At 56.3% G+C, this 24869-nt stretch overlaps 1 protein-coding gene across 2 annotated transcripts in view; it reads left to right on the plus strand.

Moving 5' to 3' along the window:
* COL5A1 (collagen type V alpha 1 chain) overlaps positions 1-24869 on the plus strand; it is a 207332-nt gene that overhangs the window by 85569 nt on the left and 96894 nt on the right. For both annotated transcript variants that reach the window (XM_030818145.1, XM_030818146.1), the window contains exons 5-11: positions 3296-3427; positions 4725-4862; positions 6151-6390; positions 7575-7742; positions 8153-8209; positions 14454-14495; positions 14726-14788. In XM_030818145.1, coding sequence (XP_030674005.1) covers positions 3296-3427; positions 4725-4862; positions 6151-6390; positions 7575-7742; positions 8153-8209; positions 14454-14495; positions 14726-14788 — 840 coding nt within the window. The remainder of the gene's footprint in view (positions 1-3295; positions 3428-4724; positions 4863-6150; positions 6391-7574; positions 7743-8152; positions 8210-14453; positions 14496-14725; positions 14789-24869) is intronic.

Here is a 24869-nt window from a genome sequence, read left to right on the forward strand (position 1 = left end):
ACACATACCCCACTTTCTTCCCCTTTTTGGTGCTGAGAGCCATTTCCTGTTGAGCCCCAGGGTCCTCCCCTCGGCCCCTGCCTCGCACCACTCCCTCCCCTCGGCCCCTGCCTCACACCACTCCCTCGCCTCTCAGGAGGACTGTCCTGGCTGCTGTGGCCTCTTCCCTGCCACCCTCTCACACCTGCTGTTGGGCCCCCACCCTGCGTCCTGCATCAGCCTTCTGCTGACCCCCAGTTCATCCAAACCTACTGCCCGCTGAGGGCTTTTCCTGAGCACATGCCTTCCCCCATTGACCTCAAAATCTTTTGCATTACTTCTTGAGTGCCTTCTGTATACAAGGAGTTTTGCCTGGAGGACTCCACAGCTCTGTGAGGTCGATGCTGCTGTTTTATGCTAAGTTTTTCAGAGAGAAAGCAGGGAGCAGAGACGTGTGTGTGAGCAGGTTCATCCCAGGCCACACAGCCAGGCAATGGCTGGAGCTGGCGTGCAGGCCGGGCCTGTCGGGCAGCACAGAGCCTGCTGCTTTTCCGAGTGTGCCTGCGGGCTGGGATTCCCTCCGCCCCGCCCGTGTGCGTGGTGGTTGTGGTCCTTCCACCCGCTCCATCCAAGTCTCAGTGCCTGTCTTGCTGTGGCCAGACCCTCACACCAAAAGTCTTCGTGGAAGAGAGCAGCCCTCGGAACAATGATGGGTGTGCTCACAGAGCTCACAGCTGTGAATGTCTCCCAGCCCTTCCCAGAACACTGGCACCCTGGGACTGAGGGTGACTCGCCAGGGTCAGAAGTACACAGCGCAAAACCAGGTCACAGCCACTGTGGCTGCAGTCCAGAGTCTTCACGGCAGAGACAAAGCTGTCACTAGACTCCTCCTGGCCCAGAGAGGGGCCTCGGCGGGGGGAGGTGGTGCCTCTGCCTGGATGGAGTGAAGGCTCAGATGAACCAGGCTCAGATGAACCGTGGAGAACTTGCCATCCTCCAGATGGGGTTGGGCACCCTGACCCTGTAGCCCGCTGGCTACTGTGGCTCTGGAAAAGTGTGCAGATGTGATGCAGGGTGGCAAGATGGGCTCCAGACCCACGGCACTCAGCACCTGGCCCTGCCCCAAGTCCCCTTGCCTGTAGCACCGTCTCTGGTGGCGGGATGCCAGCACCCGGACCTGGTCCTCCAAGTTCTTTTCCCTCCCTTGAGTGTGGTGGGGCGTGCAGTGGTTGGCATCTTGCAGGCTGCCTTGGGCTGATCATGTGCCACCCGCTGGGGGACCCTGGACAGGTGACCTCACAGAGCCTCGGTTTCCTCTATTATAGAGTGGGGATTGGTCGGACACAATTCATAGGGTTCTTGAGGGCACAGAGAGACCACATGCAGGCTCTTTACCTAGTACTTGATCTGTGGTAAACATGATCTAAATCGTCGTCACTGTCGTTACTATAATCATTACTATATTGGTCGGCTTCTATGCATCTGATTATGGTCAAAAGATCCTCTGCTTTGGAACATCCAGGGTGCTGCCAGGGTGACTCCTAGCGTGCCTGTCATCTTCATCTCTGCAGATAGCGTTTATGAGACCTGCATTTCTTATTCCTAGTAGCAGCCCTTTTATTTCTGCTGTGTACAAATCATGGTGAGAGAATAATGGAATAAATTGTTTACACATCGTGGTTAGAGGAAGAAGGAATAAGTGCTTGCATGCTTTTCCTGGCTGACACAGTTAGACTGTAGGCTGCTCACAATGAATCCGAAAGTTCAGTTGTTAGCAGCGTGGGTTCACCCGCCTTGTAGGGTGGGGCAGTACTTCCTTCCCTTTTGTGGTTGAATGATATTCCGTTCTATGCATATACCACACTCTGTTTATCCATTTAGCTGTTGGTAAACATGTGGGTTGCATTTATCTTTTGGCCATTGTGACTAATGCTACTATGAACACTTGTATACATTTATTTGTTTGAGTCCCTGTTTTGTTTGGAGGGTGAACTGATTTGGGTGAATTGTTTATGCATCTGTTTCAGTTCCTGAGATTGGAATTACTGGTCATATGGTATTTCTAGTTTTAACTTTTTGATAAACCAGACATCACCCCTTTAAAAATACTCTCTCCTCTAGTGGTTGAGGGGTAATGGCAAAGGAGGCAGGGTACCTCCAAGCCCTCAGGATCTAGGGTGGGTGAGAGTGCAGGCTGTTTCTCACAACAGGCAAAAGCTACCAGCACTGCACTGGCATCTGGCAGGTGCTCAACAGGTGTCGATAAATGGATGAGTGAATGGGTGGTGGATTGATGGCTGGGTGGGTAGATGGGTGGATAGACAGATGAATGGATGGGTGGATGGGTGGAAGGATGAGTAGAGGGATGGACAGATGGATGGAAGGATGTATGTATCTAGATGGATAGATGGATGGATGAATTAATGAGTGGATAGATGGCTGGGTGGATGGATGGACAGGTGGATAGGTAGATGGATGAGTGGCTGGATGGGCAAATGGGTTGAAGGATGAGTGGATGGATGGATAGATGGATAGAAGGATGTGTATATGCAGATGGATGGATGCATGGATGGATAAGTGAATGAGTGGACAGATGGATGGAGGAGTGGATGGATAGAGGGTTTAATGGATGGATGGATAGACAGGTGAATGGGTGAATGGATGGATAGATGGATGGATGGGTGGATGGGTGAATGGATGGATGGGTGAATGGATGGAAGGACTGGTAGATGTAGATGGATAGGTTGATAGATGGGTGAATGGATGAATTGAATGAGTGGATGGATGGATGGATAGGTAGATGGATGGAAGCATGTATATATGCAGATGGATGGATGCATGGATGGATGGATGAGTGAGTGAGTGGACAGATGGGAGGAGGGATAGATGGTTTATGGATGGAAGGATAGATAGGTGAATGGGTGAATGGATGGATAGATGGATGGATGAGTGGATGGGTGAATGGATGGGTGGGTGAATGGATGGAAGGACTGGTAGATGTAGATGGATAGGTGGATAGATGGGTGAATGGATGAATGAATGAGTGGATGGATGGATGGATGGATGGATGGGTAGATGGATGAGTGAATGGATGGATGGATGGATGGATGGATGGATGGATGGATAGATGGGCCAGCCTAGCTTGAGTGTCTTTTGTGAGTGGCAGCTTCTAGGGAGAATGTTTGGCTCTGAGGACAAGCTCGTCTCGTGGCGTGGTCTGGACTTTGCCCTGCTTCAAGGCATGGGGCTGTGTCTCCCAGGTCCCCATGCGAGTGCTCTGTGAGCTGCTTTTTCATGAGCGTCTGTTCTTTTCCAGGGTGACATCCAGCAGCTGCTCTTTGTCTCAGACCACCGGGCAGCTTATGATTACTGCGAGCACTACAGCCCTGACTGTGACACTGCAGTACCTGACACCCCACAGTCGCAGGACCCCAATCCAGATGAATATGTGAGTTAACTCTGGCTGGGATCTTGGAGGGCATGAGCAGACTACTTGGGATGGTTGGTGAAGGGACATATAAGCCATGGGACCCTTATTTTAAATAAATCCACTGGGTGAGAATTCAGAGGTACCTAGGAGGTAAACATTGGGATATCTGACTCACTTTACTAAATAGCACTGCCCTGAATGATAGGGTCACAGAGTTTGTCATCAATAACCCTCTCCTTTAACCTTTTGAACAAGCTCCTTGATGGTGAATGCCCAGTGCTCTCTCACCCTTGGGCTTGACCTTGATGGGGTATTTGTGAGCACAGATGCCACAGGTGTCCCCCATGGACTGGATCCACTGGAGAGGCCATGTGCAGCTCGCCAAAGAGGACACAGCCTGGGCTTGTCTACTGTAGAATGGCCAGCCCTCGGATCCCTTGAGTGTAGAGTGTTCTGTAGAGTGGCAGCCACGTGCCTGACACCTTTGTCCCTCTTCTTGGGAGGGACATGTCCCTCTTCCACCATGTCCATGGGTCAGCTGTCCTCCCCCTCCCGCCCCACACCCCCGCGGCACTGCAGTTTTTCTTATTTGCAGTTCTTCCTATCACCTCTGCATGAAAATGCTCTCCCACGCCCTGGGCCCATTGCCTCTCATTTCTCATCCGTAATGTTAAATCCTGTTTATTTCTCCTTGGGTCTTCCTTCTTTCACCACCAGTCAGGAGGGAAGGAAGGGTAGCTTTCAGGAAGCTGTGGAACCCCATGGCCCAGGCCGCATCTTACAAACCCCAGGAGGGGCAGGACAGAGCTCCCAGCTGAGTCCCTGCTGCCCCGGCCTCCTGCCAGGCTCCTCCCAGCTCCTGGTGTGGGAATGGGCTCAGGACAAGGCCTACTCTGTCCCAGTGAAACCCTTCCCGTGGGGTCCCTGGGCTTTGAGGCTTGGGGCTGAAGACCCGGGAGCCTGCTGGTGACATGGTGACGGCTGCACAGACTGCCATTCTGTTGATTGTTCTGGCCTGGGTTCCAAAGGGCCAGAAGCCTTCACCTTTGAGGGCTCATCTTTCTCTGCCTGCTCGAGGGGACCTGGTGTCCCCCCCACTTTCTCTCTTGTGCTTCTGATGAGGCTGCGTCAGCTTTCCAAGTTGCTGGAGAGGAGGAACCCCATCCGGGGACCCACGGGGAGGTTCACGCCTGGGGCGGGACGGGGCGTCGTGGCGCGCAATCTTCGCAGCCAGATCTGGAGGTTGCGGAAGGACAGCAGGCTGGTTGCTCTGTGGGCTCCGCTGCTTCCTCACAGGGCCGCAATTCGCTTTCAGTACACGGAAGGAGACGGCGAGGGTGAGACCTATTACTACGAATACCCCTACTACGAAGACCCGGAAGACCTAGGGAAGGAGCCCACCCCCAGCAAGAAGCCCGTGGAAGCTGCCAGAGAAACCACAGAGGTCCCCGAGGTCTGGGCTGAGGGGGGGACTGGGTTGGGCTGGGTCCCTCGAGGCTGTGGTGCAGGGGAGGGCGAGGCCGGGAGAGGTTGTGTCAGGGTGGAGGGTTGGGGGCTGTCTGGTGAAGGTCGTGGGGGCAGCTCAGTGAGGGAGCCAGCTGTTGGGGGCTGTCCGAGCTGTGAAGGTTGCGGGGACAGCTCAGTGAAGGAGCCGGCTGTTGCTGTCCGAGCTTCGCTGTCACGGGGTGTACCGGGCTTTCTGCCGTGAGGAGGACGTTGGGAGATGCAAGGTATACAGGGGAGCATCTGCCAGCATCTCTGGGCCCCGGCCCCAGTCCCCACCCTGTACCAGGCACAGGGCTCGAGCAGGCCCAGGATGAATTTGGTTCTCGGGCTTCTTAAGTGTAGGTGCAGCTATGGTGGGAGAGGAGAGAGGAGAGCTCAGGGGCTCCCCCAGGGGATGATGCAGTCTGAGGTCAGCCTCGGGTCCTCCCCGCTCTGGGCTGTCATCCCCTCACCTCTGAAATTGGGGAGGGTTGTGAGGGTGTGTGAACAGCAGTGAGAGCTGGAGGGTCACACCTAGTAGGGCCTGGGCCCCGTGCAGGAGTGCATATGGGTGGGTGTCCTGCACATGGGTGGGTGTCCTCCTGGGGAGGAGGCTGTCCAGCCTCAGAGCCATTGTCAGAGGTAAAGAGGGTGGGGTGTGAGCATGGGTGGTGTACATGTGTGCATGAACAAGTGTGTGTGAGCGTGTGTGCATGCAGGCATGGGTGTGCATGAGCCTGCATGTGTGTGAGAGTGTGTGTGAGCGTGTGTGAGCAGTGGTGTGCATGCAGGCACAGGTGTGCATGAACCTGCGTGTGTGTGTGTGTGTGAGCGTGTGTGCACATAGGCACGGGTGTGCATGAGCCTGTGTGTGCGAGTATGTGTGTATCTTCCGGGGAAAGGTGACCTGGTCATCTCACATTGCTCTGAGAGCCTGGAATGTTTTGCTACTTTTGTTTTTTCAATATTGAGATATGATTCGCCCTTTTCTGGTGTGTAACTGGGTGGGTTTGAGTCCATTCTGAGCACGCTTAGTGACTGGGGGCTCGAAGCTGGGCTGCCTTCTTCCCACTTGCTCTGCCCCCAAGCCCCATGGATGGGGGCAGCCCCTGCACCGAGTCTCTGGGCCTCTTGATAGGCCCGGGCTCCAGGCGTTGCCACTGAGATGCCTGCACCCGGGCATGCGGCAAGTCCCAGACCTGGCACCGCTGCCATCCTCCACCCTGACTCCAGCTGTCTCTGCCCTTGGCTCCCAGGAGCTGACCCCGACCCCCACGGAAGCTGCTCCCATGCCTGAAACCAGTGAAGGGGCTGGGAAGGAAGAGGACGTTGGCATCGGGGACTATGACTACGTGCCCAGTGAGGACTACTACACGCCCTCGCCTTACGATGACCTCACCTATGGCGAGGGGGAGGAGAACCCCGACCAGCCCACAGACCCTGGCGCCGGGGCCGAGATTCCCACCAGCACCGCCAGCACCTCCAACTCCTCCGACGTAATGTCTTTCCTTCCCATTGGTTTGGTCTGGGGCAGCGGGCCAAAGGCCGGGGCTGGGGCCACAGTGCTGAGCTCCCTAATTACTCCAATTCTCACCTTGGTGTCCTCGGGTGGCCCCTGTGTTCTGCCACACCCTGGCCCTGGGCCCTTTGCAGCTGGGCAGTGTCATACTCCCCAGGGGAGGCCACTGCTGAACAAGTCTGGAATCCCTGGTTTGCTGGGTTGATCTCAATGTGGTCAATTTTTCACCTGGAAAATGGGTAGAATGACCCCAGCCCTTCCGGTCTTTGAGGATTCAGGTGGAAATTGGATGAGGAGGGGGGTGGCTTGTGGACAGAGTCCCTGCCTGTGGCCTGGGTGTGGCCAAGCAGGATGGGGCTGGGAGCCAGGTTCCAGACAAATACAGCGAAGCAGGAGCTGGGGCCACCCTGGCTGGGATGGGGGCTGACTGTCAGCAGACAGGCCTGAAAGCTCTGCCCGAGACCTTGGAAAGTTAGCTCGAATCTCTGGACCTCGGGGTTCTCCTTTCCAACATGGCACTGACAGTTCCTGTCTCTGGGGGCTGTGAAGTTTTCAGATTCGAGAGGAGTCTTGCATAGCATGTAGCACATGGCCGATGCTTAACACAGCCACTGTGTGATGCAGAATCTCCACTGCCAGAGAGGACACCTCATTCCAGCAGGTCCAGACCCCTGCGTCTGCAGCACCGCACTGGGATGCATTATCGCAAGACCCTGGGGCTGTGGGGTGGAGCCCCTGCCTGAGCGGGTGCACGGGTGTGCCAGCTCCATGGTGTGCCAGCTCCGTGGTGTGCCCTCATGCCAGGGCAGTCTGGGGTGATAATTCTTCATTGTGGGAGGGAGAAGATGCATGAAGAGGCCGCCAGGGGACACGGGACCTCTCCTTGTGGGTTGGACTCCAGACTCCAGGCATAGTGTAGCTTAGGAGGCTGCTGGTCTTGAAGTCCTGGAGTTGTCAGACCTGGAGCCCTCAGACGCGGTCTCTCCCAGAGGGGGGTCTCCGCCCAGCGGACCGGGTAGCCATGGTGCCAGCACAGGGCCTGATGGATCTGGGATCTCTGCCCAGTTGACCGGATAGCCACAGTGCCCGCCCAGGGCCTGATGGAGAGGCAGTGCCTGGTGCATTTGCGAGGCGACCCTGCGCCTTCCTCTCCCTCTGCAGCCAGCTCCGCCTCCAGGGGAAGGTGCGGATGACTTGGAGGGGGAGTTCACTGAGGAAACGATCAGGAACCTTGACGAGAACTACTACGACCCCTACTACGACCCCACCAACTCCCCGTCGGAGATCGGGCCGGGAATGCCGGCGAACCAGGATACCATCTACGAAGGGGTGAGAGGGTGCAGGCCCCCGTTCCGGGTGGGGCTGGGGGGCTGGCGGGGCATCATGGGGGCTCCTGCCCAAGAGCCTCCTCAGGGGTGGAGCTCTACGGGCAGCTCAAGTGTTGCACCCTGTTCCCAAAACTGTATTTTTAAAGAGACCTCAGTGCCTCGAATTTGCTCTGAATAGCGTGTGCATCGCGGCCTGTTTCTTCGTTACTAGTCGCACGGGCTCCCGTGGGCCTGGCCTTTGTCGTGCTCCTGTCATCCTCCTGGGCCTGGGGAGATGCCCAGCTATGATAGCACTCTCGGCCTTGTGAAATCGGGCAGATTTTGTGTAATCAGGCAGATTTTGTGTAATCTGAACTTTCCTTCTCACTTTTCTCTCCGATTCTCTCTCCATCTGCCTTTTATCACCCCCAGATTGGAGGACCTCGGGGCGAGAAAGGCCAAAAGGGAGAACCAGCGATTATCGAGCCGGTGAGGATGTTTTCTCATTGTCTCCCTGTGCCGGGGCATCCGCTGCTTGGGGGCACGGCGGGTGTGTAGGGCATGACCAGGTCCGTGGGCCCCTGCACCTGTGAGCACTGGGTCACTTCGAGGAACCACCTGGTCTCGTGGAGTCCACGCACCACTCGTCACCAGGACTTGTGAAGAATCCCCTCGGGTAGGGGATGTTCTGGACTGTGATGGAGGGGGCAGGATAGGTGCTGATCAAAGCTGGTCCTGCACCCAAACTCTGGGCATCTCAGTGCTTGTCAGTTTCACCTGGGATGAAAAGCAGCTCAGAGCTGTCCAGTGGAAGTGGAGTCCCCTTTGAGGGGTGGAGGAGAGGATGTAAATGGCCCATCCCTTGTAAAAGATGCGCGCGGCAGTGGTAGGGAATAGTTAACACGTGGCCGTACCTCTCCGCGTCTGTTATGCAACCGTTTGGAGTAAGTTTGCAGAAGCTGTTGAAACATGGAATACTGTTTATGAAACTTTGTCAAGGGAATGAAATAAAACAGCACTGTGCTGAAATTCCAGCTGAGTAAAACCCAACTATGTTAGGTAATGAGATCACGGGAGAGTTAAAAAAGTTACTGTTGATAATGCTCTCAAGTGTGGGACTGTAGCGGAGGATGTTCTAGATGCCCCTCCTGGGTTGGCTCGTTTGGTGGGGGCCCTGCCCCATACTGGGATGTCCTTGTCCCTCAGGGGGCCATGGCCTGGCTGGGAGGCCTCCAGTTCTCCCTGGGGTCTCAGAGCCGCTAAGGTCTTGACACCCCGCCCCGCCGCCGGCGGGCAAGATGCCCTGTGATCAGCTGGGCAGGGAGTCCTGCAGCTGCATATGGTGGGCATGACCTGAGAGCGGGGAGGAGCCATCGCCAAGGCCCACCCTGCCATGGTGTCCAAGTACCCATAGGAGGAGGTGCGCGTCCTGCACCACGGCCAGTCACGAGGCTGGGGGCGGCTGTTTGTTCTGCCGCCAGGACTCAGTTCCTGAGGGCTGAGCTCAGGATACACCTTGGGGCTCCCAGAAGCCCCCTGACCTTGCCGTTCCCAGAATGTGCAGTCATGGTGACCCACCACCCTCCTGTAGAGCTGGGGACATTCTCTTGGAACCTTGACGGATGGCACTTAGCAGGCCTTTATCCCCCTGGAATCTGTTTGAAGCCCGTGGCCAGGGCAGACGGGATGTGTCCCACCTCTGGGGTGGAATTCCCAGGGTCCAGGGCTTCACCCCTTCCTGGCCTATGGAAGCATCTGGATGGCTCTCGTGGGGCTCCACGCCCTTGCTGCAGGCCCAGCCCAGGGGTGGGACCTGCCAGTGCCTACAGACACATCCTTTTCTCAGACCCCCTTTCCAGTGCTCTCTGTGGGTCCAGGGAAGACAGAGCTTGTCTGAGGCAGAAGGGTCATGGGCTGCAGGGCAAGGGGGTGCCGAGGCATGAAGGGAGACTCTGAGGTCGGGGTTCCCCTGCTCAGCAATGTGGAAAACCTCAGAGCCAGGCCTGGGCCCAGGGAGCAGCGTGGCTGCGGGGGAGAGTGACAGCCGTCCACCTGGGCGGACCCACCCAGAAGCAGGGGACTGCCGGCCTGCTCTGCTCTGCCCAAGGATGTTTGCCAGAAGGTGAACAACAGCAGAGGCTGCATCCAAGGTCCCAGCCCCGAGCCACACTTGTTACTGAGAGGTGGGACATCCGGCTGCATTTCCCCAGACGGTCTTGGCCCCCAGGTGGACTTGAGGTTGGCTTTGGGCTTCTTTTGTGCTGTCCCCATTGCTTCAGTGAAAGGGGGTCCTTGCTCGGGAAGGAAGATGGGATCTCAGGGTGGGCAGGTGCCCCTGGCTCTGCAGGATCCCAGTACGGTTTCCCCTCCCCGCTCTGGGAGGGCCGGACTGAAACCTTTGAATGAGCTTCGTGTTGGCTCACGTTCCCGAGTAAGCTGGCTCTGTGAGTGTAGACGTGGTGTCTGGGCCCCAGGAGGGGGTTGGGAGTGTGGGGTGGGCACAAGTTTTCCACTGCTAGGCCCCCGGGAAGCCAGCAGTGGGCAAGGGTGGGCCGAGGAGAGGGCCGAGAGTTGAGGTGGCCCCACAGGAACATCACGGCTCCGGAAAGTCCAGTTCGCCTTTGTTGAGAAAAGCAGCAGCCGTCTGGATGCAGTTAGGAAGGATTCCCTCCCCCGGGCCCCAGCCTGCTCCAAGTGTCCCGGGGCCTTTGGCCAGGCCCCCTGCAGAGATCACATAAACAGTTGGAATTTCTCAACCTGGAGTACTGCCAGATGTCCTTGGGTCCAAGCTGCACATAAACAGATGGCCAGGTCCTGGGGCCCTGCGGGCATCCCGGCGGGTGGAAGGGGGTGTCTGTTGTCTGCCCCACCTAAGCTCCCTCTTGGGAGATGCATCTGTTCCAGGGGCGTGCCCAGGTCTTTCCCACTCAGTTCTGCTCCCTCTCATTGTCAGCCAGCGCAGAGGCTCCCTCAAAGGATAGGAATCCACAGAACCGAGAGGAGACAGGTTCATCCTTATCCCTGTGCTCCCAGCCAGGAAGCCCCCAGACTCAGTGGCTGATGTTACCTGGGCCGCGTCCGTTAGGGGCATCCAAATCACCATCTCCGTTAGGGGCATCCAAATCACTTGACGCTGTTTTCTGTTTTTTAAATATGTGCTGTTCACCAGATGGATGGACCCTCTGTTGAGATTGTCTTGAGTTCTGCCAGGTCTGAGGTCTTTTATTTCTTTTGTTAAAATTGTATGCATTCGGCCGGGCACGGTGGCTCACACCTGTTATCCCAGCACTTTGGGAGGCTGAGGCAGGCGGATCATCTGAAGTCAGGCGTTCGAGACCATCCTGACCAACATGACAAAACCCTGTCTTTACTAAAACTACAAAAAAATTAACCAGGCGTGGTGGTGGGCGCCTGTAATCCCAGCTACTCTGGAGGCTGAGGCAGGAGAATCAGTTGAACCCGGGAGGCAGAGGTTGCAGTGAGCCAAGATTGCACTCCGGCCTGGGTGACAGTGTGAGACTCCATCTCAAAAAAAAAAAAAAAAAAAAAATTGTGTGCATTGAAGGTGTGCAGCATGTTTGATAGACTTACCCAGGCACAGACACAATGAAGTGATCCTGCACCCACCACCACTACCCCATAGCTGCTTCTTTTTCTTCTTTATGGTAAGAGTGCCTAAAGTCTACTCTTTTGGCAAATGACATCTACAGTGCAATATCATTAACTATATCGAGACGTCTTCCTCTCGTTCCTCTTTCGCCGGGTGAATTTTGAGAGTGGCGTCCGTGGTTGGGTGGGCTGGGGCCGGAGCGGGGCCACACCTCGCCTGGGAAGGTTTAGGCATCTCCTCCCCCAGGCGTATTCATCCAGCTGTTCCCAGCTTCCTTCAGACGCTGACCTGGGATGATCTGGGGTTGGCTCCCCTGCGAGGTCCCCACCCGCATTGCCCCAGTTCCCTGAGAAAAGCAATTTGTGTGTCTGGGAAGGCAGCTGCTGTCCCCGGCCCCTTGATGGCCGGTGGTTTCTCCCTTAATCCCAGCCCAGCCCTGGGCTTTCTCAGCTGCCTTTGTCAGAGAAGGAAATTGGAAAGCTGGGATCTTGGAGGCTGCTTGGATGAGCTGTGTGTGTACAGCACACACACGGGTGTCTCTCTGAGGGTGCATCTGTGTAAACAGTGCAGAGCTCCCCAGCCCGGGCAGGACGGGAGGGGCGGGGAGATCTGCGGCCCCCCGAACCGGGAGTCCCCTTATCAGCCTGGTACCCAGCACCTCTGGTGACAGCCTCTGGTGGCCTGTGGCCTGGCTGGACATCTGCCCCCCCTCGCCGGCCGGGAGTCCCCTCACCAGCCTGGTACCCAGCACCTCTGGCGGCAGCCTCCGGTGGCCTGTGGCCTGGCTAGACACAACCTTTGACTTGTCAGAAGTGAGCTGTGTTAGTCCATTTTGAGCTGCTGTAACAGCACACCACAGTCAGGGTGATTTAGAATGAACAGGACTTCATTGACCCACAGTTCTGGAGGTTGGGAAGTCACATATAGAGGGACCACATCTGGCGAGGGCCTTCTTGCTGTGTCCTCACATGGCGGAAGGCATCGCATGGTGAGAAGGAGCGGGAGAGAAGGTGACTGCTGCCATCCTGTCATCAGGAGCCCACTCCCACCCTAGCGAGCCTGCTCCCATCATAGCTGCATTTACCCTTTACCCACCCAGGCAGGCAGAGCCTGGTGGCCTAATCACCTCCGGAAGATCCCACCTCTCAACACGGTTGCATTGAGGATTCCATTTCCAACACATGACTTTTGGGGAGACACATTCAAACCCTAGCACATTCTGCCCCAGCCCCCAAATTCATGTCCTTCTCACGTACAGTTTATATTCACTCCATCCGGTACCCGCATCCACTCAAAAGTTCAAAGTCCAGAGTCTCACCCGAATCAGATACTGGCGAGACTTAGGCTTAAATTGTCTGTCTTGAAGCAAATCCCTGTCCAGCTGTGAGCTTGGGGAATGAAACAAGCCTCATGCTTCCAAACTACATGGCGATGGGGAGGGGGACAGATTCCCATTCCAAAAGGGAGGCATGAAGAAAGGGGTAGCAGCCCCGAGGAAGTTCAAAACCCAACAGGACGAACGAACCACCTTATGTCCGACAACTCTAGAATAATCTTTCACTTGATGTGCCAGCTCCTGGACACACTGGGTGGAGGCGGCCCCAGGGCCTCAGGCAGCACTGCTCATACAGCTTTGCACAGCAGGTCTCAGGAGTTGGAGCCTCGTCCTTGCTGCCCTCCCAGGCTGCCACTGTACGCTGGTGACGCTGGTGACGCTACAGTCCTGGGGTCTCCACGGTGCCTCCACTTCCATAGCCCCACCAGGCGTCATCCTAGGGAACTCTCTGCAGAGCCTCCGCCCCTGTGGCCGGTTTCTGCGTGGGACCCCAGGCTGTCCATGCCACCCTTTGACCTGTAGGTGGAGGGCTCCATGGCCGCAGTTCCTGCCTTCCTTCCCTGCAGCTGCAGGATAATCAGTACCCATGGGTGTCGCCGAGGCCACACCCACACCCTCCAGAGCTGAGCCAGAGCTGCCCCTGGGCCTGCCGCAGCCTTGGCTGGGCGGCTGACGCGTGCTGTGTCGCAATGTGGGGAGCAGACACTTGAAGGGGTGCAGGGCGGGGAATGCTGAGTTCCTGGGTACCTCTTTGAAAACGCGGCCCCCCGGGTCCTAGCTTGCCTCAAAGATCTCTGGCTGCCTTGGGGTCATTCTCCACTGTCTTGTTGAGTAGCACCTGGCTCCCATCTGTCAGAGCAAGTCCGTTGAGGAACAGTTGCCCTGAAGTCGTCATGGAACACGGAAGACTCTTGGGGCATTGGGGGCGCCTGACCCTGGGGTTGCCAGGTCAGAAGTGGAGAGAGGAATCCCGCCCTGGGGAAGGGGTCGGAAGTGGGGGTCTCAGGGCAGGGAGCCCCGTCCTGCAGGGAGCCGCTCCCACCGCTGCCTTCACAGCCATCCACGTTGCCTTTCCCCGGGGCTCAGGCTGACCCAGGGGCCAGGAGGCCCTGTCCGCATTGGGGTTAGAGTGAGGCCTGGGTGTGCTTGAGGCAGGTGGGCCCTGTGGCGAGGTGAGGGCCGGAGGAGGAGGGCCGAGTGGGCAGGTGGACTTGGCAGGGTTTCCCATGGGTTCTGCGCTGCTGTGTGCATGGGAGGGTGCACCTCTTACCTGGAGGGAGGCGGGGTCTGGAGGCTGCAGCCCCGGGGCCTGACGGTGGTCCTGGCTGGGGGCAGAAGTTCAGCCCGGGGCTGGGGCACCTATTTTTCCCTCATCCTTCCTAAATCCACCCGAGTCCCCTTGTCCTGGCATCCACCTCCTCCCTCGAGTGGCTGTGGCCTGGTGGGCCTGCCTGGCACTCCCCTTCAGGGCGATGCGGGGAGCCTGGTGGTCTCGGCTCCTTTTCCTCATCTCGGCATCTTCAGGTGCTTCTCGTGGCATTGGTCTTGAGGCAGCCTGTGTCTGTCACTGGCCGCTGGCCCGGGTTGCTCTTCTGCCCGGGAGTGCTAGGAGGGCAGCCACTGAGGCCCCACCACAGGCCCCCATTGTAGTCTGTGCTCGTGACTCCCCTGGACAGCAGGAACTGAGCCAGGGCCTCTTGTGCACACAGCTGAAGGCCGTCCACTGGGGTCTGGGGTGTCGGGAGGGATGGGCCGTGGTCTCAGACGCCCTTTCTTTGTCTCCCCAGGGTATGCTCATCGAGGGTCCGCCTGGCCCGGAAGGCCCTGCGGTGAGTATCCGGCTTTATCTTGTGACTTGCAGAAGGTGTGCTTGGTGGGGTGGGGTTGGCGACACCCCTTATGTCTCCTGGATGGAAAAGAGGGGGGCTCTCCACTTTTGCAGATCCCCTGGGAGCCAGCACTCTCCCACCCACCTCTGCCTTCGTCGGCCAGGTGGAAATCGGACCTTGCCCTGCGGCCCCATCTTCTAACTCTGCCCCAACTTTATTTTTAATTCTAGGGTCTTCCCGGACCTCCAGGAACCATGGGTCCCACTGGCCAAGTCGGGGACCCTGGAGAAAGGGTAAGAGGTTGACTGTGTTTCCTGAGATCACATGAGGTGTGGGGCTGCCCATGCCTCCTCTCCACACTGTGACCCGAACTGTCCCTGCCTGTGGAGGTGACCCAGAGACTTGCGTCTTCAAATCCCCCCTCGCCCAGGCACTCCTCACACCAGCCCTGTTCGGATGTTTCTGGGGCTGACTGTGGCTGTGGGGAGAGTGGGGCCCCTCGGGGCCCAGGGAGCCTGCCAGTGCTCAGCCCAGACGGTGGCCTCAGGACCCCGCAGGTGTCCAGCAAACGGCAGCAGCAGCAGCAGTAACCACAGCGGATGGCTCCGGGGCCTTGCCCACTCCTCGCCCCCAGGCAGCCACACCACGTGGAATCGGCCGCCCTCCTTGCTGGGTTTGGGAACTCACTTGGTCTGGCTTGCACCTGGCTCACAGGCTCAGAGGCGTCCTCGGGTGTCCCTCGCCGCGGGAGGAGATGGAGAGCCGCTGCCTGGCTGCGGCGTTTTCCTTCTGACACCTGGTGGGCGCTCCGAGTACTGCAGCCTCCTCGTGTCCGGCGGGGCGGGAGTTTTCTCTCTTTCCTGCTGTTGGAATGAATGTGGATTTGAGTGCAGAAGGACTAAGAACTGATTCCTGGACGGCTGGGTTGTGGGTGGGAGAAACAAGGGCTGCGTGTGGGTGTTCACGGGTGTTCATGCCAGGGCCTTGCCCGCTGTCCGGAGCAGAGTGAGGACCTTGTGGGTGTTATTGTGGGTGGATGCAGGGCAGGGTCTGGCCGTGTGGGAAGGTGGTTCGTAATGTCAGCGCAGTGGCTAGGGATGCTTCCCAGGTTACTCCACGGGGAGGCGTTTGAGGAGTGTCTTGTGCAGTGCCTGGTGGCTTTGCAGCAGTGCTCAGGAAAGGCGGGGCAGGGCCCAGGACAGTAAGTCCTGGCCTTGGACCTGGAGGTTCTTATAGGCGCTCAGTACCCCTGGAAAGCTGGGGAGGTGCAGGACAGGTGAGGTCAGGCAGCAGGACGCAGGGGCAGGTGGCTGCAGCCTTCTTGGGAGCAAGAGCCGAGCCAGTGGGGATGCTTGCTTGGGGAGGAGATGGGAGCACTGAGGCCAGCCTTTGGAGGAGAAGGATTTGGGTCAGCAATGCGGGAGGAGGCTGTTACCGTTCTGTGTGGCCGGGTGACCTCTGAGGGCAGTACGCATCAGATTGGGCCACACAGAAAGATTCTCTGCTGCGTTGCTTTTCACGGTCAGGGATTTGGGGGCCCAGAAGAGGCGGGTCTTGCTCCATGGCAAGGGCCATGGCAGGAAGCGGAGCGGGGTGGGGGCTTGGCTGGCCTCTGGAGCACAAAGCTTTCACAGCATCCCCGGCCTGGCAGCCACATCTCCAAAACTCCAGACAGGCAACAGCGAGTGGCCGCTGCTCTTGCCCAGCCAGGACCGGCACAGCTGGAGCTCTGTGCTGGGGGCTGCAGCCACCCCAGCTCTCTCTGGAGACCCCTCCCCACAGATTCGTGTGAGATGGGGCGACGACCAAGCTTCCCCTCCGCAGAGCTGCCTGCGGATGGGCCCACAGGTGTGGCTGGGTTTGTATGCAAAGGAGAGTGCATTGCATGGCACTGGGAGCTGTTTTCTCTCCCAGATGTAGGACAGGGGGGTATCCACAGGGCACAGATGCCAGTTGACACACAGGGCACCCAGATGCCGGCTGACACACAGGGCACCCCGATGCCGGCTGACACACAGGGCACCCAGATGCCAGCTGACACACAGGGCACCCCGATGCCGGCTGACACACAGGGCACCCCGATGCCGGCTGACACACAGGGCACCCCGATGCTGGCTGACACACAGGGCACCCAGATGCTGACTCTGACACTGCCTCAGTGGTGTTCCACGGCTCCGTCCTCCTTCTCTCCATCCAGCATACAGATTTGTACTGAGTGCCTGCAGTGCTGGGCACTGGTCTAGCCTGGGGATCTCAATGGTGTGAACCAGAGGGGTGCTGGTTCACACCTCACCACGCGGTCCCTGCCTTTGGGCTGATCCTGGCTTGGGAGTCACTGGTGGGTGGCCCTGCCAGTGCCTTGTGACACTGTGACCAACCCAGCTGCCATGGAGGAGTCCAGGGCCCTGACTGGAGAATATCGTTGGTTTATGAGCTGGTCCTCCTCAAACTCAATCAGGGTCCAGGAGCATGAGGACTGAGGTTGGGGTTGGCAGAGGAACCAATTCCTCCAGGGTCTGCCATCCGTGGAGTCGGAGGAGAGACCTGGAGCCCACCGGCCTCCCCAGGGCCCTTCCCGTGGGAGGGGTGCTGGTTCCAGGAGCTGAGAGCTGCCCACCCCTCTGGGTCCAGCTCCGGCCAGCCTTGTTCAGGAAGCCATCCCTGCTCACAGCTCAGCGTCCTCTTGATGTCCGGATCTTGCTCGATGCCCGCTAATCAGCTGTGAAAGATCACTGGCTGTGGAGTGGGGCCCTGCAGTGCAGCCTGCGGTGGACCGGGCTCAGGTTCCTGTGCAGCGGAGAAACATTCTCTACCCTCAGAGGTTAAGCATCTGGGGCCTCCAAAAGACAGATTAACAAGAGAAGAGACATACGATTTTAACACTTTAAATCTATGCACGGGGGCTTCACAGACAAGAAGTAAAAACCAAAAAAAGTGCCTGGGTTCGGGAGCATATATACCATTTTAACAAGAGGCAATAGGATGTGGAGAAGCGGCTAGACCAGGGAAAAGGAGGTTTGGGCTTCGAGGGGTGACAGATGGTGGGCAAGTGACTAGGAACTCCACGGAGGAACAAATGGAAGATTAAGGTTATCTTGGCAAAGTCTGTTGATGCAGATTCATCAGGGGCTGGCATCCCTCTCAGGTGATAAGGGGCACTCTCCAAATCCTGATACATAAGCAGAGGTGGGAGGGTGGGGTGGGAGGAGGGGGTAATGCCCTGCTTTTAGGCAGAAAGGGGGAGGTAAGAGAACTCTTGTTGCATCCATCGATTCTTATTTGGCTTCAGCACAAAATAGTGCTTCTGCAGGGGAGTGGCATGCTCTGTCCCCTCCATCTGCTTGGCCTCCTGTGCCTCTGTCTGGGAGGGCCTTTTCCTTGGGGTCTGGAAGAGCCCTCTTCTCCCTGCCGCTCCCAACCTCCCGCCTTGGGATTCCCCAGCCCTTCCTCCCTTCCCCAAGGGCCATATAGCCGTGACCGGTTTGTGCCTTTTCTTCCTCACTGGATGGTGAGTTCCTCAAGACAGGCCTCACTTCCGTGCCCTTCCTCACACCCTGCTCCCTGTGGGCAGCCGTGGGCAGCCATGGCAATTGGCTGGGAGCTGTCTGTGCACCTGTGCCATGGCATCCCACTGAGCATCATGCAGCCCTGACCAGCCGCTGAATCCTGCACCCTGTGCCTCCACTGACTAGCCCTGGGCGTCGCTTCCTTCACACACTCTGGTGGGCCCTGCACACTCTCCCGCTGCTCCCCTTAGACAACCTTCTATGCTGCATCTGCCTTCTAGCACCTCAAACCCTTTCTTGCTCTTGTGCCCACGGCTGCCTGCAGGGAGCAGGGTGCAAGGAGAGGCACAGAAGTGGGGCCTGCCTTGAGAAACTCACCATCCAGTGAGGAAGAAAAGGCACAAACCAGGCATGGTTAGACAGCAAGAACTAATTAGTAAAGGCATTGGAGGAAGAGCTGGGAATCCCGAGATGGGAGATCTGGAGCGTCTGTGTCCGGGTGGAGACAGCCATTGTCTCATCCCATTTCCCTCAGGTGACTGGTGAGCAGGTGCACAGCTGGGGCAATGTGCTAAAGCCCGCAGGGAGATAGAGGTGGAACTGGGGTTGAACCCAGATCTCCTGTGGCAGAAGGAAGGTGGCCTCTCTTACTTTGAGGTTCAGAAGAAACCCGAGAGAGCTGGGAGTCCCCAGGGGAGCTGCGGGCCAGGTGGCCGTTACTCAGCCCCTCTCTGGCCTGGGTTTCTTGCGGCTTCTGTGCCACCTGCCAGTGCGTTTCTGTAGGGGCTGACTCTTTTGGGCATCCGAGACTATAGTCAGACATCAGTGGGTCTGAAATCATGAGGCTATGCATTTGTGAAGGTTCCCTATGATCCCGTGGTGGCAATGCCATGCTCCTGTGGGTCGCTGAGCAGTGTTTGCCCAGTGAAGCCCTTCCCTGGGCTCCTCGGGCAGGTAGGGGAAGGAGAGGTCTGGGGGCCATCAGTAAAGATTCAGGCCCCAGTGAGTCCCGCCTTCCATGGACTTCCAGGGCCCACACCTGCTAGCCTCGATAGAAACACTCAGAAGGCAGGTGCCACCTCTGTGCTGCTTGTGAGCGCCCCCTACATCCATTCGCGTGTGTGCCCCAGAGCTGGTGCCCACGGATGTTTGTGCCTAAGAAATGTTCCCTGTGATCAGAGCATCTTCGAGGCGAGTCCCTTCCTTTCCCTTCTCTGCGCGCCCCTCCGAAAGCCTTGCACCCCAGGCACTCCCGTGTTTTAAGGCAGATCCCAAATACTGTCCAGTGTTACTGTGGATTTGATTGCATTTTTCAGGATGCTGTGGCCAAGCTCCTCCTGAATCTCTGCAGTCCACTGGAGAGTTCAACGTTTTCCTCTAGAAATAAGCTTGCTTACCGTCTCACTGACTGCCGGGAGCTCCAGCTGGTGTTGACCAGCTGCTCATCTGTTGCTCTTAAGATGGACTTCACACAGATCTTTCCATTTGCAGCATATGTATTATTTTTGGGTAAAGTAACGATCTGCTTTCTGGGTCTGTGGGCAGGTCCCACCGTCTGGGAGGCCTGGATCCTCCTCTGGGAAGCCCCCAGGATTCAGTATGCAGGTTTCTTTCCCAGCCGCCTCAGGGTCAGAGTAGAGGCAGTTTCCCCAGCTTTCTCCAGATTGCCACACAGGGGCACCTCGCTCCCTGCATAATCGGATGCATTTGATGCCTTGGGAGGAGGCGCCCACCCTTCGATGACCCCATTATGTGCAGAAGCAGCCTGGCAATAATGATGCTGCCTGGCGCTGTCTTATGAGCCCCTCCTGTCACTCAGCAGGGGCTCAAACCCTTTCCCCCTCTTTTTTATGTGTCCAGGATTAGCCTTCCCCGTGGGATTTTGTGTGAGTGCATTTTCTGTGCCTTGAAAAGGTTTGTATGTAAGCCATGCCCTGAAAAACAGCAGTCACTACCTCCCAGCCAGAGAGTGTGGCTCATCTCTACCTAACAGGCTCTGGTGTGGTCTCCCCAGGACCAGCTTTGGGGTGATGCCCTGCTGTGCCGTCCCCTCCCCATGGCCTGCTGGAGCTACACTCAGGGTGGGATAGGACACAGGCTAGATCACTGGCAACATGACAAAGAGAGCAAGTCCACTCGTGAGCATGCAGCTGCTGTTTAGCTTCGAGAAAAGCTGTGGGGAAGAAGCGAGCAGCATGGGATTCATTTGTTTTCCTGGCTCCCAGGCTCCTGTGGATGGGACATGCTAATTCAGTCTCTCCTTGTCCTTGGAAGTGTTCAGGACATCTTGGCAGAGCTGCTCAGAGAGGTTCACACACACACTCAAGCACACACGCATGCACACTCACCCACACATGCACTGACATTCACATGCACTCATGCGCACACACACTCATGCCTACATGCACACACTCAACCATACATGCACACATGTACACACACCCCCATACACTCATGCCTACATGCACACACCCATACATACACGTATGCATGCATACTCTCCCACACCTGCACACTCATGCACACACCCATACATGCACACCCACACCCACACATGCACACACATTCACATATACATGCATGCACACACACTTACACATGCACGCTCGTCCACACCTCACACACACTCATGCACACGCTCACCCAGACATGCACACATGTATGCTCACACACACACATGTGCACACACATTCACACACTCATGCATGCATGCACACACTCACCCATACATGCTCACACACATTTACACACACATGCACTCACACACCTGCACACTCATGCACATGCTCACCCATACATGCACACACATACACCCACACATGTACACACACATTCACACCCTCATGCATGCATGCACACACTCATCCATACATGTGCACACACATTCACACACACATGCACTCACACACCTGCACACACACTCATGCATACGTGCACACACCCAGGCGTGCACATGCACACACACACATCTACACACACACGCATGCACTGTCTGGGTTCACCTCCACACGGTGGCCCTTCCATGGAGGCTGGTCTGCAGGCTTGTGTGCCCGCTTCCCCAGCAGCCTGGTCGTGAATGACTTCTGGCCATTTCGAGTCACATTTATCTTCAAAGTTTAGTCCCTTGAGGCCACTGATAGGAATCTGTCCAAGCCTTACGTGCCCTACCAGGAGATCTGTGGGAACTGTGGGTTCCTCTGCTGTAGCCCTGGAGGCAGCGTTTGTCTCCCAAAGCGAGCTCGGCGTTGAAAGGAAGATTCATTGGAGGGTATACATTCTCATATGGAAAAGAAAATCAAGTACAGTTTATGGAGAGAGAGGTGAAGGGAGCAAAGACCTCGGGACATTTCTAGAGTGAAGGGACAGCTGGCAGGAACCGCATGTCTGGCCCCAGGCGCACTGTGCTGTCAGACCTGACGCGGGGCCTGCCAGGGTGTTCATCACGGTTGGTTAGTTGCAATGGCTGGGTGAGTCCAGGAGTCTCTCATGTGGGCCCCTCAAGGCCGCAGGTCTTACCCAGAGCCCCGATCGTTGGTGGCCTATGGATAAAGAGCCGCTCCTGTGGATTTTGTGTTTGTTAGTTCTGATTGAGGGGTGCGGTCTGAGGCATCAGGCCTCTTGATAGGGCCCTGCCTCTAGTCGTTTAGACGGGCCCTAGGGCTCCGGGAAGAGTGTCTGTCTAGCTCTCGGAAGGGGCTCGGTAGGAACCCTCTCAATGAATGAATGAAAGGTGGGTTCATTTCTTTGGGATCCTCGGACAATTGATGACCAACTTGGGGTTTAAAGCAACAGGAGTGTCTTCTCTCTTAGTTCTGGAGGCTGGAAATCTGAAATCAAGGTGTAGGCAGGGCCGCGCCCCCTCTGGAGGCTCCAGGTGAGGGTCTTCCTCACCTCTTCCAGCTCCTGGTGGCCACTGGCCATCCTCTGCCCCCGTAGCTTGCTGGCGCATCTCTGCAGTCTCTGCCTCTGTCTTCACGCGGCCCTCCCCTGTGTCTCTGTCACTGCCTCCGTTCCTCTTCCATTACAAGGACTCATCATTGGATTTAGGACCCAAGATCTCATCTCAAGATCCTCATTCCCATCAAAGACCCCAAGTAAGGGCACAGTCACGTGTTTCAGGACCCGGCCGTACCTTGGATGAGGCACCCTTCAGCCCACCACACGTGGTCATGCACGTGTTCTGCACAGCCAGGAGACGTCCAGCAGGAAGTGACCACTGAGAGCTTCTCCGGGCCACTCCCGAGCTGGGCCTGCCCAGGGTTGGGCCTGGACAGAACCACATGCACACAAAGGTTCTGGAGAGACGCCCGCACACTGCCCTCCTGCTCCAGGTCTTTCTGAGAGTGGAAGGGAGCTTTTCAACACAAAGCCTCCTGCAGGTCCGGCAGCTCCTCCCAAACTTGCCACCACTATGAAGAGAAGAGGCTCAGAGTTCTCTGCTCACTGCTTTGACCCAAATCCCAGCCTGTAAAGAGGCCTTGTGCCTCTCCCCTGAGGCTGAGCCGAGGGTCTCGTGGGGACAGTTTCACCTGTTGAATCTGCAGTGGCAGAGGAAACTACTTCGTGAGGCCTCTGGTCACCCGGCCACGTCGTCTCTGTGCAAAAGATGCCTGGACGTCCTCAGGAAAGAAACCCTGTTAGATACCAGTGGTGCCTTCATTTGAAGTAGGCACCTGATTTCTTCACCTGGTATAGGTATGACACTGAGAGCCCTTCTGTGCCAGGGCCTTCAGAACGTTGCTGTTTGACCAAGTTAGGGCACTGATTTGGGGGCCAGCTAATGGAGTAACAGGAAAATACCCGCAAATAGCAAAGGCAAGGTGGGATTTCTTATTTTGCCATATTTTGCCAGTGGCTGGAGCCAAGCAGCCTCCGTGTGACCTGTGTGTCGGCCTGCTGGAGCGTTCCCTTGGTGTCTGACACCTGCCTTGTCACAGACAACAGCCACATCACTGGCCCGTGCTTTGTGTCATGAAAATTGGAAATGTGACTTTGAGGTGTAGCCGTGTCTTTCAGCCCAAGGATCAAAGTCTTTACGTTAGAGACCACAGGGCTTGGCAAAGGCTTGCTGACAACGTTTCTAAGTGACAGCAAATGCAGGTTTATGTTGGTGGCCATGAGGACTCGTGTCAAATTTGAACACTTCGGAAGGGTTCATGGGGGTCGCGACATTCTTTCCTTTCTTCTCCACACTGTCTCCTTCTTCTAGGACTTCACGTTATCCCTGTTCATCTACGTTCCCATTCTTTGGAATTGTTCCGGGTGTCGGTGAGGGGCAGCATCAGAGAGAAGTTGCTTTCACAGCCTGGAGTTTGGATTTTCACCACTGTGGCTTAGAGCAGGCAGGAAGGATGCTGAAAGGAGGGTCTTTGGAAACGGACAGCAGTGGACAAGGAGTGGCCTTGAGGAGACTTCCTGGCTTCCTACAGCAACACCATGTGAGCAGGAGCATGCACGCACAGACACACATGCACACACATGCATTCCCACACACATACACATGCATACACACGTGCATTCACACACATGCACACACATACACACACATATGCACATTCACACATCCACACACATACATGCATATGCATGCATACATGCATTCATACACACATGCAGACACACATGCATTCACACACGCACACATGCACAAACATGCATGCAGATGTATGCATTCATACACACATGCATTCACACATTCCACACACGTGCACACACATGCATTCATGCACACACGGCATGCATTCATACGCACACCCACACAATGCACATGCATTTACACATGCACACATGCACACACATGCATCGATATAGTCACATACGTGCACACACATGCAGTCACACATTCACACACATGCACACGCATGTATTCATACATCCACACACATGCACACACATACACTTACACACATCTACACACACATGCACACACACTACACACATCTACACACATGCACACACATCATACATCCACACACATGCACACACATACACTTACACACATCTACACACACATGCACACACACTTACACACATGCAGTGCACAGACAGCAGCTTGTCCTTGGGAGACTCTGACCCCACATTTTAAATGCAGGGTTTGGTTTGGAATTGATTCTGACACAGGAATCTCAGCTGTAAGTGGCTATCAGGATTGGATGTCAATGACAAAACCTGGGTGGCAAACATGTTCTGGATCTTTATTTTTTAAACACGATTTTTGTCTTCTGAGAGTGTTTTCCAAAATGGCAGTTGGGAGCAATTTGGCAGTATCCATTAGCAATTAAGAAATATACACATAACATACATTCTTTGACCCAGCAGCACTGCTTTGAGGGACTTTCCTAGCAGAATATGTTCTATCGGGCAGTGTTTGTCACAGTGCAAACTGGAACCAATCCAACATGCATCGGCAGAAGATGGCTTAAATAAACGATGAGTCCGTTGTGCCTGGGAGATGCAACAGATGTTGCCAAGGAGATCTACAGAGATAGGCCATGATTTCAAGAGCAAATTGCAGAATATTTAGGGACAGTACCATTAAAAAGAAAGAGGCTGGGTGCGTCGGCTCACGCCTGTAATCCCAGCACTTTGGGAGCCCGAGGCAGGTGGATCACGAGGTCAGGAGTTCAAGACCAGCCTGGCCAAGATGGTGAAACCCCGTCTCTACTAAAAATACAAAAATTAGCCAGGCCTGGTGGTGGACACCTGTAATCCCAGCTACTCGGGAGGCTGAGGCAGAGAATTGCTTGAACCCGGGAGGCGGAGGTTGCAGTGAGCCGAGATCGTGCCACTGCACTCCAGCCTGGGCGACAGAGTGAGACTCTGTCTCAAAACAAAACAAAACAAAACTCTGAAGCCACACGGCCTCATA

Source organism: Nomascus leucogenys, chromosome 8 (genome assembly GCF_006542625.1).
Source record: "Nomascus leucogenys isolate Asia chromosome 8, Asia_NLE_v1, whole genome shotgun sequence".
In the NCBI taxonomy this organism is placed as follows: Eukaryota; Metazoa; Chordata; class Mammalia; order Primates; family Hylobatidae; genus Nomascus; species Nomascus leucogenys.